Source organism: Fusarium venenatum, assembly GCF_020744135.1.
Source record: "Fusarium venenatum strain MPI-CAGE-CH-0201 chromosome Unknown EDB82scaffold_2, whole genome shotgun sequence".
NCBI lineage: Eukaryota > Fungi > Ascomycota > Sordariomycetes > Hypocreales > Nectriaceae > Fusarium > Fusarium venenatum.
Window position 1 is genome coordinate 2,087,447 of NW_027072130.1, and position 18,838 is coordinate 2,106,284.

At 48.5% G+C, this 18,838-nt stretch overlaps 7 protein-coding genes across 7 annotated transcripts; 2 read left to right on the top strand and 5 right to left on the bottom strand.

Annotated features, from left to right (window-relative positions):
• Positions 1–36: 36 nt before the first annotated feature.
• Positions 37–1,195, bottom strand: EDB82DRAFT_137972 (uncharacterized protein). The gene is made up of 3 exons (XM_025733562.2): positions 1,135–1,195; positions 859–1,021; positions 37–805 (listed from the first exon to the last, which is right to left on the bottom strand). Exons 2-3 carry the CDS (start codon positions 931–933, stop codon positions 260–262), a joined length of 621 nt encoding a protein of 206 aa, XP_025584456.1. The 5' UTR covers positions 934–1,021; positions 1,135–1,195; the 3' UTR covers positions 37–259.
• Positions 1,196–3,110: 1,915 nt separating this feature from the next.
• Positions 3,111–5,309, bottom strand: EDB82DRAFT_495903 (phosphatidylinositol N-acetylglucosaminyltransferase-domain-containing protein). The gene is made up of 2 exons (XM_025733563.2): positions 4,748–5,309; positions 3,111–4,691 (listed from the first exon to the last, which is right to left on the bottom strand). The coding sequence occupies exons 1-2, from the start codon at positions 5,298–5,300 to the stop codon at positions 3,502–3,504; spliced, it is 1,743 nt and encodes a 580-aa protein (XP_025584457.2). The 5' UTR covers positions 5,301–5,309; the 3' UTR covers positions 3,111–3,501.
• A 2,251-nt stretch (positions 5,310–7,560) lies between these two features.
• EDB82DRAFT_523394 (uncharacterized protein) lies at positions 7,561–8,517 on the top strand (the record flags this gene model as incomplete). The annotated part of the gene is made up of 1 exon (XM_025733564.1): positions 7,561–8,517. One exon carries the CDS (start codon positions 7,561–7,563, stop codon positions 8,515–8,517), a length of 957 nt encoding a protein of 318 aa, XP_025584458.1.
• Positions 8,518–9,080: 563 nt separating this feature from the next.
• EDB82DRAFT_535418 (uncharacterized protein) lies at positions 9,081–13,830 on the bottom strand. The gene is made up of 2 exons (XM_025733566.2): positions 13,443–13,830; positions 9,081–13,393 (listed from the first exon to the last, which is right to left on the bottom strand). Exons 1-2 carry the CDS (start codon positions 13,601–13,603, stop codon positions 9,190–9,192), a joined length of 4,365 nt encoding a protein of 1,454 aa, XP_025584459.1. The 5' UTR covers positions 13,604–13,830; the 3' UTR covers positions 9,081–9,189.
• Positions 13,831–14,047: 217 nt separating this feature from the next.
• On the top strand, positions 14,048–15,403 carry EDB82DRAFT_495908 (ubiquitin-conjugating enzyme/RWD-like protein). Its single transcript, XM_025733567.2, has 4 exons — positions 14,048–14,541; positions 14,617–14,705; positions 14,759–14,890; positions 14,948–15,403. The coding sequence occupies exons 1-4, from the start codon at positions 14,489–14,491 to the stop codon at positions 15,121–15,123; spliced, it is 450 nt and encodes a 149-aa protein (XP_025584460.2). The 5' UTR covers positions 14,048–14,488; the 3' UTR covers positions 15,124–15,403.
• Positions 15,404–15,539: 136 nt separating this feature from the next.
• EDB82DRAFT_138228 (Alpha/Beta hydrolase protein) lies at positions 15,540–16,937 on the bottom strand. The gene has a single exon (XM_025733568.2). The coding sequence runs from the start codon at positions 16,860–16,862 to the stop codon at positions 15,846–15,848; it is 1,017 nt and encodes a 338-aa protein (XP_025584461.1). The 5' UTR covers positions 16,863–16,937; the 3' UTR covers positions 15,540–15,845.
• Positions 16,938–17,961: 1,024 nt separating this feature from the next.
• On the bottom strand, positions 17,962–18,708 carry EDB82DRAFT_523398 (uncharacterized protein; the record flags this gene model as incomplete). Its single annotated transcript, XM_025733569.1, has 4 exons — positions 17,962–17,991; positions 18,042–18,128; positions 18,179–18,574; positions 18,700–18,708. 4 exons carry the CDS (start codon positions 18,706–18,708, stop codon positions 17,962–17,964), a joined length of 522 nt encoding a protein of 173 aa, XP_025584462.1.
• Positions 18,709–18,838: the final 130 nt, after the last annotated feature.

An 18,838-nucleotide genomic window follows, 5' to 3' on the forward strand; every position in this document is an offset into this window, starting at 1 on the left:
GCTACACCTAGGTCGTGCATTATTCTCACAGGAATAAAAATAGAGTTTTCTTATACTTGTTTATTATTAGATGCTATATATCTATTACTAGTTTTCCCATCACGGTGAATGGCAACTTGTTGTGTTTCCGAAAGACTTAAACCTTCAATGTAACGTCATGTCGTGAATTCCTTCGCAATAACTCCAGCTTAGTAGCTTTCCCAAATTGTTCCATGGTAATACTGCATTATGTACAAACATCCAGTATGTAGGAGAGCTCTTACAGAGCAATGGCAGCAGCAAAAATGGCGAGAAGACCCATGGCAGGGCCAACGGCAGCAGCACCAGCGTCGGTGGGAACGCTGCTGGCACCACCGGTGCTGCCGCTGCCGCCGCCGCCGCCGGAAGTACCAGTGGGTGTGACAGCGCCTCCTCCGGATCCACCTCCCTCTGTCATGGTCTTGGTCATTGTTCCGTTACCGGGACGGGGAGTAACAGGAGGAATGGGCTTCTCATCAGGGATGCTTGAGAAGATGGCGGGAACGCTGGCAGAGCCAGTGATGGAGGTGTCGATGCTGACGGTGACGGAGCCGAGACTCTCGGTGGGAACGACAGTGGTGGAGCCGGCGCCAGCGGTGGCGGCGTAGGCCTTGCAGGCATCGACAGCAGCCTGCTGAGCCTTGAGGAGGTCTTCAACCTGGCATGATTCGGTCAAGCAGGGTGTGATGATGGGAGCGAGCTTGGTTTGGAAAGAGGACTCGCATTGGCATGCGGTGTCGTCGAGCTCGCAACCGGCCTTGGGGATGAATTCCTTAAGACATTTGAGCTGTGGAGGTTAGTTGGTGTCCATAAAATAAACATACAATGTGGGGGACTTACAGCACACTCGGGTTGGCCACTGAGATCCTGAGCGACAGCGAGGCCGGCAGCAGCGATGAAGAGAGCAGCCTTCATTTTGGTTGAGGTATGTTGATTAGGAGGTAGGTAGGTAGTTTACTTGAACGATTGATGTGTTGTAAATAGCGAGTGAGCTTCAAATGATCTGAAAGCAACAAGAGTGACTCTTATTAACGAAAGCGGGTTGACTGGATGTGATGAGAGGTAAGACATGAACCAGGGAGGTCAGCTTTGCCTCTTTATAGGAATGCATCGTACCTATCGAGAGAAGTATCGAATAGACTGGACTGCAATAGTCGACGCAAGCTAAGTTTCCGAAGCCTCCATGCCATACCTGTTCTAGGTAAAGAGTGGCTGGTCGCCCGTCTACGAATACAGGCTATTGATGGATTCGATTCGATACTTTTTTAGTCGCTTTTCTTTTTTGCCCCTAGACTTGACTGGACTGGACAGACTGGACAGACTGAACTAGACTGAACGAACCCCTGGCAGCCTTCCCTGCCCGCCCGTGGTTGACTTTTTGGAACTTTGGACACAGCCAATCAAGTTTTTACTACTGCTCTTCAGAGTTTCTGATGGCCTGTCCGTCAGGTTATCCTCTGTCGCCAAGGTGGTAGTACAACAACTCCCGGAATTATCATGTACCATGGCTCGATATTCCAGCAACTCTATTGTTATGGCAGCGCCTTTTTTCAGACGCAATTATGTGCTCGGGATTGCTTCTCGGGACATGATTTGAGTTTTAACTTAGGTTATTAACCTCGAGATAGTAATCTTCTCATCTTTTGCCGGTTGCCGTCCGTTTCGAGGGCTGCGCCATGGCGTTTTTTTTTGGTATGCACCTATTGCAGATGCATCTGCATTGAGTGTTTTAACAGGAGGGGAAGGGAGGTGGGAGGCTAAAATCGTGTTACTGCTGAGGGGACAGAAGGCTAAAAAGATTTATTGCCCCGGACAACCTCACACAAAAACATTGGCTGGACAAGTCGTATTGGAATAACCTTAACTTGCTATGGACAAGGTTTCCCGTTGCTACTGCAGAATCAAGAAAACACCAGCCCTGTTGCCTTTGTTTACTCTTCGATTACCTTGATAGAACCAACAGACAACCGCCGCAATCAGTTAGAGAAGAAAGGATCAAGCGCCATGGATTGATGACATGCTTTACCTTACCTACTCTCAACTCAGCCGCTACAAAGACGGTAGATACCTAGCTGTAGTTAGTTAGTGGGGAGGTAAGTAGATAGGTATTCAATATTGACAAGGCTGGTAATACCTAGTGGCAGTGAGCTTAACTGCAATTGCATTGAATGCCTGCGGCAGATAATCGCTTCCCTCTCTGCAACTGCCTACTACTAATCAACGTCAGCTTATACCCCTCCCTCTCTCCCTGCATGCGTATGCAACTGCGTCGACATAGTACGTCTGCGTCTGCGTTGTGATGTAGAGGTAGCAAAGCCCCCAACAGACATAGACACTTACGCGTCAATGTCCCTCGCTAGGACTTTTATGGCTTGAGGTGTGTATGATTCCCTAAGAAATTGCCCCCTCTCAGGGCCTCTCTCTTCTGGGTTGCCCTCTCCCTTTGGAGATCAGTAGCAGACTTGGACTATTCTCGTACTATTGGTGGAAGTTGATTTCCAATTCGGGTAGGTGTTGATGTCTGGTTGAGGTCGACAACGTAAACTGCAACTCCACGAAACAAAACAACCCAATTCTTTAAACAAATTGATTCTTTTTTGGCGGTTATTACTTTTCACTCTGACTGGATATTGATTGGGCCTTCAACGTCATGACATGTACCCGTGCAACGTCAGATCAGCATCACATCCAAGATGCATCTCGTATCCCGAGTAACATCCAATGGTGGCATAGTCGAGCCACCATGACACAGCAGACGCTTCTCATGCTGTCCTACGCAACAGTGCACATCTATAATGGATACATGTCCAACAATAATTGTTAATGTATCCCAAATCAAATCATGCTGCAAGCACATAGTGTGACCACGTAATAATAGGTAATAGTACCGCATATTCGTACCCAACAACAAATTCTCTCAGCCCTCGAACTCTACTTGAAGCCAATTAGCTCTCTGCTTAGACAATTCAGGCACGGAGAACTGGCACTACCATTTTTCCTTTCCGTATCTCCACGATTTTCCCCATATTATCAATTTCTAGAGCGTATCTGGACAAGTTGACTGACAGCTTGGTCTTTTTGTGCTCAATGGATCGAAGAGTGGTCTTTTCTTTGTGTTTAAGGAAGAATAAGTGGGCTGCTTAGCAGTGCTTTTGTATTGTGTGAGAATAAGGTTGCTCTTGAAGCCCTATCTTTCGTGACGAAGCCGCCTGATCAGATCTATTAGACTTTGAGAAGACCCCCATCAAAATCAATTTCTAGAGCGTTGCTCCGTGTGTTGCAGAACAAAAGCTTGGCCTAGCGCTGAGATTTTGCCAAGATTCTTTGTGGAAAACTGAATTGACATGGCAATTGCTTGTACAACTAAACTCCGAAAAGGGAATTTGACGCTGCAAGCGTGCCTATATTATCGTAATCGCGATATGTCTACGTCTATGTTCAAATTCAAAATACGCTGTCTACAACCAAATTCTGTCTATCCGGTCATGAATCATCATCCCATCGAGGTCGGTTCATGATGATAGGTCTCGCTGCATCCCATGGCCCTCGTATTTCGTTCTTGTACTTCTGAAGCCCGATCAGCCACCAACTGCAGCCTCCTGTACCTAGTATAGCAATCACTACTCCAACGATCATACCCACCAGTCCGCTCTTCCACGGCCATCCATCCGTGCCTACAACATCCCCCAGTATAAGTCCAACACCGAAGCCTGCTCCCAACACCAGTAAAATAGCTGAGAGTATATGAAAACGCCAGCTGCGGTGTCGTACATAGCGCCGAAACACTGGGAACAATCCAAATACCTGAATGCTGAAAAGTGTCAGACTAAACACCTGTTTAGTAGAAGGTAACCGGCTGGCCAGTACAGTTGATGCCATCAGAGCGGCATTGGTAGACAAGGACGCTGGGAACTTGGCACCTACGCCGCCTGAATAGTCGAAGAAAAAGATGTTGATGGCGAGAAGCCAGAAGGACATGGCCCAAATGCTGTCGCTCGATGTCGATCGTGTGAGTGATTTGAGTATTGGACTGAGTCCAAGCAGCGTACAGTAGATAAGGATCGCGGATTTAATGGTTTCCATCCTCTGTCTATATCTATTCTCTTCTGGCAGGAGTGGAGGGGGTAGTTCAGGAAGATGTTCCTGGCTCGCTCGTGGAGTATGGGCGATACCACCGAACAAGGACGTATTCGAAGCTGACTTCGTTCGATGCATCGTATTAGACGCATGTAGATTGGTCGTCGAGCTTGCTGCCGAAGGAGTAGCAGATGGCGCGGCAGTGGATGGTGCCGATTCGATCCGGAGCGGAGTTGGACGTCGGATGCTTCCTGTACGGGTTGGCCGTCTCAAACTTCCAGTGCGGCCGGCCCTCCCCATAACATTCGCCGCCACGCCCAGACTCGGGTCGTCAGGTTCCTCGATTTCGGATAGCCAACGTTCCCACAAGATCCACCCCACGAATGTCGCAAAGCTGCTCCAGCTTGTAACGGCAACAGGAGACACGCGGTCCTGGTTTATGCCAACAAAACAGACAACGAATATGATGACAGAGCATACATGTTGCAGTATGACGGTGGAATCGGCGACAAGAGGCCAGAAGTCGTACGGCTTGAGGCGAGGGTTGCGCTGTAAGTTTTCGAGAAAGGTCGCTTGGTCGGTATAATTATCAGGATCTTGGATCGGTTTATTAGCTAGTCTGTCTCCTCGGGGGCACCAAGCGTATACATACACGACTGCTTCACCCACATCAGCTTCTTCCATGGACGTTTACGTCTTCTGCTGCGGCCTCGTGGGCCTCGAGGAGGCGAAACGAAGGCATCGTCAGGGGAAAGATGCGAACGGCCAAACCCATGGAGGGTAGAACGGTCTAACGAGGGGAATGGCGTCTCGTCATCGGTAGGGGATGGCATTCTATCAAGAAGGCATTGAATGCGTCCGGGGTGTCGGCTTGGACTTGTGCTAGGGCCTGGAGCTGGACCAAGACTCTGGTGTGAAGTTCGGGATTGCGCCTGAGATTGGCAATGATGCCAATTGACATTGACAGTTGTCATGAGTGGGTCGGTGTCATTAAGGGCTAGTGGGCTTGGAGATCGTGTTGCAGCGTTTCCCATCATGGAATGGATCGGATTGATTGATTGATCTAAGCGCGTTCTGCTGCAGGTATCCGTACTTAGGAAGCTAAAAGCTCCGCTCTGACATTCAATATATGGACGGGATGTGTCTTCTTTGATTGTATCACGTTCACACTTGGATGTTGGTGATAGATATGCGTGTTTTCTCATTGCATGATGTTAAACACAGGCAAGACCTGCCTACATGGAACCTGTTGGCGAGTGGGGTAGGTGCCCTGCGATGCATGGACTCCCATACAGCAGCTTCCTGTTTGGACTGCAGGACGCAAAAACCTCAATCAGGCAGGTTTATCTCCCTTATTTCCTGTCTTATTCCAGCACCACCTTCCTTAGGAGCTATTAATTGCACTGAGTTCCATACACATCCATGATTCGTTCATATTGAGATGCTCCAACCACCTTGTGTATCAACACAAATTCCATTCCTTGCAAACGACCTAACGAAGCTTTTGAACTACCCTACACCATAAACTCACAGCTGCCACATCTCAACTTTCACAAGACAATCCAGTCCAACACTCGAGAGTTAATCACTCAAGAAACTGCATCGTTGGCGGCTATATCGAAGAACTCTTGATAAGATTGGGTATCGAAAGTGACCACATTGTTGCTATGCACACCGATGTTTCAAATCCAGCCGCTCGACCACAAATCCATTAGCCATTCTAATATCCAGCACACCACCGCCGCCCTTCTCTCGCCTGGGATCAATCCTCCTCCTGTCTGTCTCATTCAAATCAAGGAAGATGGCTTGTTATGGCTTGCACAATAAGCACTGTAGGCAATCAGAATGCAAGCCTATCTTTCTGTCACACTCATACGACCGCGGGTGCATCTTGACCAGATAGATAGCTTGGCCCTCGGACGTTTAGCCCAGTTCCCGATCTTGACAGGTCCAATTTGAAGAAAACGTGGTCTTGGGACCCAGATCAGCCACTTGTTTGCACCTGCTGATGCATCTTAAGCGACGAAGTTGATCACCATGATGGCAGATCATGAGCATGCGAAACAGTCCCAAGGTTACTGTTGCTCAGGGTCAGATCTCACTGCCAATCACATCCCGACTTGGGTAAATACATTCATGTTGGCTGGTCCCAGAACCATTACACTGGCACACCAATCGCGTACTCTCCCGCCTTAACTTTACAGACTCCACACGGGGTTACCCGATATCCCTTGCAGGTTCAAACCCTCCCGCCTCACTTTAACCACCCAAACCCCCGGGTCCAACCCTGAGTATGTGATTCGAGTCTAAGTACTGTGCATTGATAACAACACAGAGAATACGGCCCAACTGGAACGCTTTCGCCTCGGCCTGGCAAGCAAGTTCCAGAATCAAGGTTAGACGGGAGCCAGCGAGTCATATCCACTTCTCTTCTCCCATGCATACTGAGCTGAAAGCAATCATCTGTACGCTTTAATAGACCCACGTTCCCGGATAACCGCTCCCTAGACCGATGCTGGACAATCGGCATCCCTAGTGCGATATTGTCCTGTACAGTGCAGTATCATAAGCGGTCACCTCCCAACGTGACAGTGAACTGTACCCTGTACTGAGCTACAACCTGACGTTCTCTGGCTTTAGCATTGCATCGGCCTCGCCCGCAGGTTTCTGACGCATGACTGGGATAATCTATCACGGCTCAACTCGCATCAGACCATCGTCCAAGACAGCTCACCAACACTCACCCTGAGATAGCGACATATTTTAAGTCTTGGACCGATGCGTTCCGTCAACTGTTCTGCTGACCGCTCGACTGTTACTGGATATAATACTATCTGTAATATTAACATGGCTCGGAAAGAAAAGAAGATTAGTGAGCGTGTTTGACGAGATCACAGACGACCGGGAAAAAGGCCCGGCGCGGTGCGGCGCTGGCTAGCTTTGCTTTTTACAAGATAGACAGGCGAACGAGAAGCGCGAAATCCTCGATAAAGTGTGATCGTCCATTAGACGTCTTGCACCATCTGCGGCTCACCCCGGTCTCATCACCATTCCCTCCCTTGGAGAGCAGCCTCATTGGTAGGCCGGCTGAGGGAGCCAAATCCACCATGTACCATGCTGCTATCGAACCGCTCTAAGACGGTGTCGGTGAACCATCCCAGTTTTAGTAAACAGTGACATTGTACAAGCATCACGTCTGACGATGGCTTCACGAGGATCAACTATTTTTCCCGCCCCGGATATGCCGCAAACGGTCATGGCCCCCCCAACATGTAGGTATGACACCGTTTCCGTCTGTCCTCGTGAGAACCCCTGTGCTAGCATTTGGCACTATATACCCGACGTGGGTGGGATCCAAACCGCTGCTCATACATACGTACGTACCTCTTGGTTGGTTATAAACCTCAATGGTCTCCGTCAAACTATCTTCTCTGGAGGCTGCATCCTCCGTTCGTCATGGTAAACATGTCCTCGTTTTCAGTATACGACTCTGAAACCATGCCTTATTGGGACCTATCAACTTCATCCACAACCAGCTTCACTTCTTTGCCTCCCGAACTTCGCCTGAAGATATGGTCGCGGGCCAACGAGCCTCGCATCGTTTTATACGGTGATCTAGCCCAAGGGAATGGGTCTTGTCCGTTACCAACTGTTACACAAGTCAATACCGAAGCGCGAGATGAAACTCGACTAGGGTATGAGCCAATAGGCCGCGGATCTTTCTTGGATTTTTCTAAGGATATTCTTGTTTGCGACCATAAGATCTCAGACCAAGCAACAGACCAGTATTTAGATGAACTGGCGCCCCGGGTCAAACGGATGGCTTTCTGGGATTGTTTCCCCGATGATGGCCGGGTACAGATGCCTCATCACTACTCCGTCTACCTATCTATGTGCTTCAATCGACGGGGAGACTTTGGGAGAATCGAGTTTGACCGATGCTGGTTCCCTAACCTGGATGAACTATGGGTTGTGAAGGTGGGAGAAATCGATCCACGCTGGCAGATCCCGGTGAACAAGCAAGCGCCATATGAATCTCGGCTCAAAGAGCTGGCAAAGCAATTCAGGTACTGGGTAGAGGACGAGATCATCGAGATGGCACCGCTAGACCTCAGCGACCCTGATTCGCATGCTGTTCTCTACGAAGGCCGTTGCGGGAAAGAAGATTGCCACGAACTCAACCGGGGACGCACGAAAATCGTATCCAAGGTTGTCTTTCTCGATGGAAAATACAAAGCTCCTGATGATGATCAGCAATGGGTACGAATCTTTCCCTTGCAGGCAAAAAAAGAAACGGGCGATCAGATCCATGCGGATGAGTTGAGATGGGTTGCCATTGAGAGAATCTTAACCTTCAATCTACATCGCGAAGCCTGGAGCGAAGGTGGGAGGGAGGTTAGACGCAGCAGACAGTTGACTTGAAAGCAAGAGCTGGATAGCATGTTGAGGCTAAGAAAGCATTCTCCGACACACAGCCATACTCAAAGAACCCGTCTAAGAAGGGTTCATTACGGGCGATGGCTACGACACTGGTAAAGGGGGAGTAACAGAGCTGGAGAACGGAACGAGCTCACGACGTAATGAGCTATCTCGATTCTCACGAAAGAACCGAATGTTCATGACATACTGCGTAAATCAGAGCGTTATTATACAAGGCTATGATGCAGAGGCGGCAAATTAGTACCCAGTCACTCCACTACGTTAGGGCATACCAAGGTATGTTGTTTTTATTTACTATTTAATATATACTTGATTTTATTCTGAATGCCAAAGTAGCAGTTAGAGTATGCCATATGTGCAATGAATTTCGAGGCTGGGTAACTGGTGTTTGTCGTACCTCCATTATTTTGATACTTGCGGCTGGCTAGCGGTTTTGGGCACGATTCCTCGTAGAAAGATATTTCCGTCATTGCTCTTTTATTATGGAACTAAGCATTCCTTTTAACAAAGTTATAGTAGCCAAGTTACGAGCAATAGATTTCTATCTCATCTATTTTTGTAAACATCTCAACGCTATAATAGTAAAGACACATATGGCAAATATTCTACAAACTATGCATCCGACACACGTGGGTTGATGTTTCTACCAATATATTACATCATGTTCCTCCGATCACCTCGTCTCAAACTTGAAGCCCTTGACCACTCTCCCGCCGATTTCCTCAATCTGTTACCAAGACTAATGCTGGCGGCGGAAAACCCTTGCATTCGCGACGGAACAGCAGGCTCTACCCTTTCCCAGTCGCGAGTCACCTTAACGTCCTCATCACTATCTCCCATAGCCGGGCCAGGCAGCATCATATGTCTTTGTCCTTTGAGCATGGCACCCTGCAGCGCTGCCCATGACTCGACTTGGCCGTCTGCAGCCTCCTCCACGCAATTGCATTCATCGCCCGCAGGACATTGCGTCTCGCCAGCAGCATGCCACTCTGCCAGACATGCCTCATGGCTAGCACAGCCACAGGCTAAACAAGGAGGGAACAGAGCATCCACTGGCTCAAGACAATACACACATGTGAGCTGACTCTGGGTCTGGTGGCAACGATCACATGTGCCCACAGCGCCACCAACCTTGGGGTCACTAGACGTGTATCGAAGAGGCTCCAATTGGATCTCATGTATACGACACATGCCTGTGACATCCAAACCACGGCCCGATGCAAGCAAAGCTTGAAGTTGATCCTTCTTGCCCATAGCAATGGGAGACGAATTTGCGTGATTTCCATGATTCTTGCCATCATGACCAGTGGCTGAATCGTGGAAATTGTCATCGATGTGTCCACCAGTCATATCCTCCTTGAGCGAGTTGAACTTCATGATCTCAAGTCTAGCAAGAGGTTGATTCCACATTTGCAGCATCTCAGCATACGCATATCGGTAGCGAGCATGAGCATCCGCCTGACTGGACTCGAGTAATGGTATATTCAACCAGCCATCATCGTCAAACGCAGTTTGATCCTCCATAGTGACACAAATCTTTGTAGGAACGAGAGGTAGGAACTCATCCCTACGAAACTCATCATCATCCAATGAAGTCCTGCCGCCATTGGAGTCCATGGCAGTAGAAGCACTCCATGTGACATTGCCCGGAGCCAAACTGCTAAGATATGTTTCAGCAGGGCTTGGTTTCTTTCTTCCATGATTCGGGGGAGACGAAGAGCTCACTCCTGCGAACGAGCGCGGAAGGTTGGCTGCAAAAGCAGACGCCAATCCGGAGTTGGCTCGATTCAAGAAACGAGTGTTTGGGGATGTCGATACGCTAGGTGGTGCCTCAACATCTCCGAGATATCCTTTGAATCTGTTTGGTGGTGTTTCCCCACAAGAGTATGAGTTTGACGCTGCATCTCCAGCCCATATGCCATCATCGGATGCTTGCGATCCAGCATAGTGGACAGGAGTATGTACTGTCATTGGTGTGGTGATGGCCGAGTTTGTATAACTGCGGCCGCCGATGTTCCAGAGCGAGGCATCTGTTGGAAAGTAGTCCAGAGAGAATGCTGGGGCTTTCATAGGAAGGGGAGTATCGGGCTGAGGTATATGCGACTCAAAATATGCCACACTGTCCGCAGCAGTGGACTCGCTAAATATGCATGAAAGCATTGCCAACATCTGAATGTCCGCAATTTTTTCAAAATATGCAAACAGATCCATAATGAAATCGCGGGCTAAAGGGTGCTTGCCCCATTTCACTCTGCCTGACAGTGCACCTTCATGCTTGTCCCAGAGTGAATCGCGAGGAGAATAATTGGCATTGCATCTTGAGACCACATCGTGAGCGATCACCAAGATGGAGTCACGACGCTGGTTGTGTGAGAGAACCTCAAGTGGCACGCCCTTGTTCAATAATAGAGCGAGATATCGCCAGACATCAACAAGATCACGGGCGTTGTACTTCTCAGCGACCTTTGCATTGTGCTCACACACTTCAGCTCCATCTCCAAATATTGCGTACTCACGCGCAAACTCCTCCTTCGAGGGATGAAGAGCACGGAAATCATGTATCGATATGAGATTCTTTGGCCGACCGGGCCGGCGGCGACTTGTTCCCGTACCAGTGCCAGTGCCAACACCTGTGCCACCGCCGCTGGACCGTATCGACCTATCCTCGCTCCAAGTTTTCCTAAACTGACGACTTGGGTGATACCATAGACTTATCTTGTGCATTGATGTAGACTCTGAATCACTTGAAGACGAGGAGGAAGAAGAGGATCCTGAAGCAGAGGAGTCAGAATCTCCACTGGACGCAGAAGTGTCTTCTGCCATGAATCGCTGCCGGGGGCTGAGATCATGTGCGATTCTGCCAAAACCAGCAAAGAAGGGTTCCCCTTTTGGACGCTCCCTGTAAGCATCCATTGTAGTTGTGAAAAGAGCTCTGGCCTTTTCCTCTTTGGAAGGGAAGAAGCAGACTAGCCGTCCATTATGTGAGAATCTAGCACCGCACGTTCTAGGTGGCGGTGGCACGATAGTCCTGTTTGGAGGCGCAAGTGCAGTATCAAGTTCGTTGTGTGGTGGGAGTTCTTGAGACATGGATGCTGAACCTCCCGCGGGTATGTCTTCGTCAGACTCACTTGAGCTCTCATCAGCCAGACCATCAAGCTCATCATCAAGGTCCCTGACATTCTTGAAGAAGGTTGTGCTGCTTTCAAGATCAACCTCTCCTAGGAGATACGTAAAGGCAACCTCGAGACAGTTCTGTTTTCTTTGCAAAAACTGGTCCGCTAGTTGGTGAATTTCACGATCGATCTTCTTGTGAGTTTCCGCGGGCATGAAGGACGACTTTTCAACGAAGAACTTTGGTGCCTTGGTCTTGGGGTAACCGATCGGTATATCGATGCGGACCTTGATGAAGATGGTGTCTCCGTCAGTTCCCCATGGTCCGTTCAACGAAGCATTCAGGGTCATGTTGTCCATGTTGATATTATCCCACTTCACTTTGGGGAGCTGGTGGCTAATACGCAGAAGTTCTTCTTGGATAGTGTCGGGTTCAGCCCATTCGTCGTCAGGATAACCGTGTCCGAAAATACCCGAGTCTTTCGACAGGTGTCGTTTGACGCTTGTAGACGCCTTTCTCTTGGTCATGGCGATTCCCTTCATCCATCCTATCTGTGACTGATTGCGGTCGACGGCCCTTCCAGGAACCTTGGCCTTCATCGAAGGGCCTCGCCATGCCACCGCCGCACGATGACTCTGGGTCGTTCCCGATCGCATGCCCAACGTTAGTGCACTTTGTTTGTGATAATTGGTCCCAGGGCGGTGATCGCTCATGGTGGCAGATTTTCGATCACGGTCTGCCGTCTCGTCCACTGTACGGAATGTTTTATATGTAGCACCCTTTCGTGTGAGGCTAATGGCCGGATCTGCCGGTATGCCTCGCTTGTGTCCAATGGCAGCAAAAGCCTTGGGATCAATACATTGCAGCTTTAGTTCGTTGTCTGTGCCCCAGGAGACGAGCTGGAATTCACGGTTATCTTTGCCATCATCAGTTATACCACCACGGCATCTCCACAGGAACTCCTTTGCTTTGTGATCTCCGTGTCCAGGCCAAACATCAATTGGCTGAGTTGTCAACTTTGATTCTGGTTTGAAACGTGTGTCGTATAGATATAGATCACCTGGTTCGTTTTGGGGTATGGCCAAGAGACCGTGCCCAAAGGGAGTGTGACGAGCTCTCCATACCGGGAAACCAGTTTCAATGGTGTGCTGTAACGGTTCCTCAGCAGTATAATCCCAGAAGTTGATTCTCTTATCGATGGAACAAGAAACAATGGATTTTGGGTCTGAGCGGTTCCAATCTAGACCGTAAATTTTGGATTTATGGGCCTTGATAGATTTAAGAGGCTCGGAAGAGCGACGTTCATCCCAGATATGCAGCCATCGATCATGGGCTGAAGCAAGTATGTGGGATGCCTGACGATTGTACTTGACTTGTGATGCACCAGCAGTCCAATCGCAGAAGGTAAGAACGGGCTGGCGTGGTCTTCGGAGGTCCCATGCGTGGATATAGCCATCTACTGAGCAAGTTGACAAGAGGTCGGGATGATGAGCAGACCAGTTGACATCAGTGATGGCGCGGCTGTGGCCTTGCAGCGAGTGCTCGATCGCCCCTGAGCTGGAGTCTTCTCTGCGATTCAGATTCCACACAAGAGCGCGATGGTTGGCGGCCGAAACGATCCAGTAGTCGCGAGCAGCAAAAGGGGACCATTGAACATCCACGACGAGCCAAGGAAGACCGTGAGTTCTCAACCGTCGAGGAGGGCTATATGGCGAATCAAGGTCTATTATTGCGAGCCCATCGGGCCTTTTTACGGACAGTTAGATGTGCACATGTGGTTATGTTTTTAACTTACGAAGCTAATGCGACATCTCGTCCTGCAGGAGAGATAGTGGCTGAACCGACCAAACCGTCAACATGAATAGTACCATCAGATTCGAAGCTTTCGCTGTCATAGGCAGACTTTATGACCTTGCCCTTCTTAGGGGCATCAGCGAGTTGGTCGAATGACGGCATGGTAACGGATATTTGGAGAGACTATCACGACGTGCCTCATGTCATTACTCGTATGAGGCAGGAATGTAGTATACGGCGATCTGCCACGAAGAAACTTCTGATCATATCATTATCTGTTAGAGAAGAAAAGAAAAAACAGAGAGCTCTTATTAGAGAGAGCGAAACCCAAAAAAGGGCCCGTTGAAGGCTATTGTGAATGCGAAGTTGTTTATACAAGGTGATGTTCATGAAGTTGGTTAGTGAAGCTCGCGTTCTAGTGGTTGTTGAAAGGAGATGGTCAAAGCGCGTTACGACGTTGTACAAGTACCGCCCTTACTGTTTGAGGTGTGAAGGTACATCCCCGTCGTTATTAATTGGCCTAGGTCTAGCACCTGACGAGACAGCAACCTTTCTGTATCGGGTATATGTCGTGGGACTCTTTTTGTATGGCATAGAGCCTAAGAAAAGGCATCATAAGGTAAGTGAGTGGTGAGGCACCTACTAACTTATTAAATGATATTTCTTTCATGCATTTATTTCTTAGGGACTCTTATAATCCATACAATTAGAGTTGTTATCATTTTATAAACACTACCCCAGTCTTTTTTTCGTTTTTTGTGTTTACCATACCTATCTTAAGAGACCCTGCTGTTTATTGCCCCTCGATTCTACTTGATCCCTTCTATCTTTGCCCCGCCGTGACCCAAGCAGCACCTTACGGAATAGTGCATGTCAACCTTAGTAGTTTAAGTGCCCGCCTTATTTCAAGGATTCAACTTCATCTTAACCACGACCCTTCACTTGTCACAGACACAAAGGCTACGACGACACGATACGATACTGATACCAAAATCTACAAAAGTCAAACCTCGCGCACATTTGCTTAGCTTGCATCAGTATTCCAAAATGGCTCTTCCGAAGCGTATCATTAAAGAGACAGAAAGGCTCATGGCCGAACCGTAGGTTATCCGTCTCAGACACAAGTGCCCTGTCTTGCGCCCTCAAATCGCATCCTAACACCGCTCGCGATATAGTGTTCCAGGAATCAGTGCCATCCCTCACGAGGACAACCTCCGATACTTCGATGTTCAAATCCACGGCCCTGCCCAGTCTCCTTACGAGGGTACGTTTTCCGTCGATACAGACCATCTCGTTCAACTCTAACCACATGTCCAGGCGGCGTCTTCAACCTTGAGCTCTTCCTACCCGACGACTACCCCATGACACCTCCCAAGATCCGATTTCTTACCAAGATCTTCCACCCCAACGTTGATAAGCTTGGTCGCATCTGTCTTGACGTTCTTAAGAGTGGGTTCCATATCGAGGCATAATGTTCAGAGGCAACCCGGCTGACAAATCTTCCAGACAACTGGTCTCCCGCCCTCCAGATCCGAACCATCCTTCTCTCGATCCAAGCTCTTCTCGGTGCCCCTAACCCCGACGATCCCCTCGCTGCCGATGTTGCCAAGAGCTGGAAGGAGGACGAGCAGGCGGCTATCGCAACCGCCAAGGAGTGGACTGCTCAGTACGCGAAGCCTTGAAGGAAGTGTGAAATAACAAGAAATAATCAAAAAAGAATCAAGACTTGAACAGTCTTGTATGACCAAGTTAGGAATGCAGACGCTGGAGTTCGGGGCCAACTGGTTTCTCATGGAGAACCTCCCCCATCGAATTTTTGACTGGATACAAGAGCACTTGCAGGTTTGCGCTTGGCGTTGTCTTGTAGAACTGGAAGTTTTCGTTTGTCCGCAGCATACACAATGACTTTGACGATCTTATAACCGACATATACAAATTACCAATTGCATGTGATTGGCCTGTAAGACTTGTCTGCCTCAGTAGTCACCATGTCCAGCATATACACTTTGCCAGCAGGATGCCAGTGAGTTCGGTTGTGTTAAAATCATACCCAAAATTCTAACATCAGCTATTCTTCCTTAGCCATATAGATATGCTCAAGCCCTTTAAAAGATATGGCAGCCTCGCCATGCCAAAGCCGAAAACCTAAACATCTTTATTCACTGCACCGGGTCTGGGGTTGTGTTTCTACCTGGCATATCTATTTTCATTGCTAACTAACAGTCTGTGGGAATACCTGGTTTGCAGTTTTGCGAGTTATAGCCTCCGCTAAACGGAAAACCTGAGTGAGGTGTGCGCCGACTTGAACGATCTCTTCATTCGTGTCGCTCCTGAAAATTAGCAACTAGATGCTTACTATATGACAGCTATCGTTCAACATAGTTGCTCTCAATTCTACCGTGTACTATTTTGAAGTGACAAGCCAATTTAAGCCTTCCGTCATATGCTTTTCACACGCCAAAGCAAAGTCCAAGTGAGGAGCTTTGAGCCAGAAAGTATGTGGCCACCCAACCTCAACCTGCAATTTGACTTCGATTTCTGCCTCTCTGAGGAGCATCCCATAGCACAGCCCATCCGAATAAAGAGTGTCGTTGGAGGTGAGTTGGATCCATGTCCGAGGATGTCCCTTCAACTCCGCTGCGGTAGCCTCCAGAGGCAGTTTCTCAAGGCCATCCCTTGGCATATCCCGATTCAGGTATCCATTCAGAGAGGTGATGAAAGTAGGAGATACACTCGTGTGGTATGGGCGCAGTTTCTCAGGCACAAATTCTTCGCCACTAGCTCTATCGGCTGTAACAGGACACCTTAGTAGCAGACCATGTATCGATCCTTGAGGGACCGATTGAGCTACCGCAGATGCCATCTGCCCACCACTTGAGCTCCCAGCAACAATTATCTTCACACCCGGTTCGTGCAGTGCTCTGAACGCATCCAGGCAATCTGAAAGGCATATCTTGGCTGGATTCTGGGGCAACAAACGATAGCCTACCGAGTATAGACGGACCTTGGCCACCGCTGACTTGACGATATGCCGACACGAAAGCTCTTCACTATCTGCCTCGCCGACCTTTAGGCCTCCTCCATGAAAGAAGATAACTATAACCTCTGGTTCATGACTCTCATTCTCCTCAAGCTCTAGTTGAAGAATGGGAATTGGGTGGCCATCCACGGATGAGGACACCGTAAGCTCCTTCTTGATGAATCCCTGAGATAAATCGTAGTCTCGAGCCCCAGGTGCAGTCATTTGTTCGTAAAGAGCACGGCACTCTCGAGCATAGACTGGTTGTCTCTCCTGGGTAGTATTGAATGTCTGAGGAGGGCCCTTCTTCTTCACTTCATCCTCGTGTTCTAACCAAGCAGGTTCTAGGGGAGGAGCTTTCTCGAAGACATAGCTTACAAGCTCAGGATCAGGAAAACTCATGATTTCTAAGGGTAGAACGTTGTACCTATGGCTAAAGTATTGGTACCGAGTACATTCACACGAGGGATATTGTGGTGTAACCATGTAAGTGATAAGCGACTACAATTAGGCTAAAACAATGACCTTCCACACGTGACACAAATTTACCAAAAAGATACCATTCATAGACGAACATCTTTAATAAAGAACGCAATGCCAATATATCTAGAGAATACTTCGATTCAGGGAGTTCAGATTTCCCTGAGTGTACCTTTGGAGCAGACAGCATGACCATGACTAGGATAGCGGTTATATTATACCGGTTCAATCTCAATTTCAGACTAAGTCAGGTTTATATTGCGCTTCAAAAATAGGTCAAAGGAACTAGAGCCTCGCTACCCTATCTTGTTGCTTTGAGTTGAGATATGTATGATGGTGTATCGATCAGGAGACATGCGGTTTTAAGATGTAGGGTATGCTAATTGTGTAAAAAAACAAAACAAAAAAAACACTGAACCAGATAACATGAGTCGCTACGTGCAGAAATACATGATGCAGTCCTTTGCCATTGATGCGCTCTTATTTCTATATGTGACTCGGAGCAGTAGAGGTATTAGTGACGAAAGACATTAGAAGAGGTTTTAGGTTTTCGAGGTTAATTCGGTATTAGTGGTTACACTTGGCAAATAAATGCAAGAAGATAGATATTACGGCTTGCTTGTTGTAATCAGAGACGATGTTTAGTTCTTGCTAGTCCAGGTTAAATGCTATTAACTCCATAAAATTGTCTACTGGATAGGCACTTTGGTCTTACTAAATTTCAGGGACAGAAACGCAAAGGCGCTTTGCAAAGGCTTTAAGATGGATGGCCAGTTTTTCACTTGACAACACTCATTGTGAAACGTAACGTTGCTCTAGGCATTGGACATGCTCTCAACACTATGCTACCTTCAGACACCAGTCTGAACTGACATGTTCAGATAATAAGATATTATGAAGCACAGAGGAAATTTTGTAGATGTTTGGGTATGAGGAAAATCTGGGTTCAGACCCCAGTTCTCTCTTATCTACAATGCTAGAGTACACAACGCGAAGGCGGAAAGGGAACGTCGCAATTCGTCTAAACCATAGCCAAGTCGCCAAACTTCTCCTGCAGTGGGTGTTAGTACTGTTAAATATCATATAACCTCTGTAACGTACCTTGTAGCCTGGCACCATCCATCGGCCCTTGGAAACGAGCTGGTCGGTCTTCTCGTCGATAGACTTCTCAGCAGCAGCAACCTCGTCCTATGCAATGTGAGAATCGGTCTAATGGTCTCTAATATAGTGATACGTACGACAGTGAGGTCCTCGAATGGTCGGGCCTCCTCGATGTTCTTGAGGGTAGCGGCGAGGTCCTTGAGCTCGAGGTCGACGGCCTGCTTGGTGGCCTCTGCGTTCTTCACGGCTTCAGCCTCGAAAGCGTCGATGGCCTTCAGCTGTCGGCTAACATCGTAGGTAACGGGCTTGAAGGCGTTGAATCGCTTCTCGATCTCATCGATGATGGCCTGGTTCTTGAGGACGGATCGGTACTGGGAGAAATCGACGGTGGTGGGCTGCTCCTGGAGCTGCTGGACCTTGCGGCGGACGTCCTCGTTGCGCTTCTTGAAGGCCTGGAGGGAGGCAACGGTCTGGCCACGGAGACCGAGGGAGCTGGTGACCTTGGTCCAGTCAAGCTTGAGAGCTGCGCTTCGCTGTCGGAGAAGGGGAAAATTAGCTCATGATATCGTGGGACGTAGAGGCGCGGGATCGGGATCGGGGTAAAAATTCGACAGCATCTGTGATCAGTCAAACGCGCCAACTGATGAATTGAACTTACAGTCGCCATTTTGAGGAAGGTTGCGATGTCTAGAGGGCTGAGAGGTTGATCTTGATTTGATTGTTTGATGACTTTGCCGAACTTCCAGGGAACAACCGGGCGCTAGCAGGTCACGTGCACTGGCATCGAATATCCGGCG

Excerpts from the sequence above, each read along its gene's own strand:
- EDB82DRAFT_137972 (XM_025733562.2), bottom strand. The coding sequence starts at position 933 with ATGAAGGCTGCTCTCTTCATCGCTGCTGCCGGCCTCGCTGTCGCTCAG. Across the intron at positions 806-858 it reads GTGGCCAACCCGAGTGTGCT|CTCAAATGTCTTAAGGAATT; the intron begins GTAAGTCCCCCA and ends TAACCTCCACAG.
- EDB82DRAFT_495903 (XM_025733563.2), bottom strand. The coding sequence starts at position 5,300 with ATGAGAAAACACGCATATCTATCACCAACATCCAAGTGTGAACGTGAT. Across the intron at positions 4,692-4,747 it reads GATGTGGGTGAAGCAGTCGT|ATCCTGATAATTATACCGAC; the intron begins GTATGTATACGC and ends AACCGATCCAAG.
- EDB82DRAFT_535418 (XM_025733566.2), bottom strand. The coding sequence starts at position 13,603 with ATGCCGTCATTCGACCAACTCGCTGATGCCCCTAAGAAGGGCAAGGTC. Across the intron at positions 13,394-13,442 it reads CGAGATGTCGCATTAGCTTC|GCCCGATGGGCTCGCAATAA; the intron begins GTAAGTTAAAAA and ends GTCCGTAAAAAG.
- EDB82DRAFT_495908 (XM_025733567.2), top strand. The coding sequence starts at position 14,489 with ATGGCTCTTCCGAAGCGTATCATTAAAGAGACAGAAAGGCTCATGGCC. Across the intron at positions 14,542-14,616 it reads GAAAGGCTCATGGCCGAACC|TGTTCCAGGAATCAGTGCCA; the intron begins GTAGGTTATCCG and ends CTCGCGATATAG. Across the intron at positions 14,891-14,947 it reads CTGTCTTGACGTTCTTAAGA|ACAACTGGTCTCCCGCCCTC; the intron begins GTGGGTTCCATA and ends CAAATCTTCCAG.
- EDB82DRAFT_138228 (XM_025733568.2), bottom strand. The coding sequence starts at position 16,862 with ATGAGTTTTCCTGATCCTGAGCTTGTAAGCTATGTCTTCGAGAAAGCT.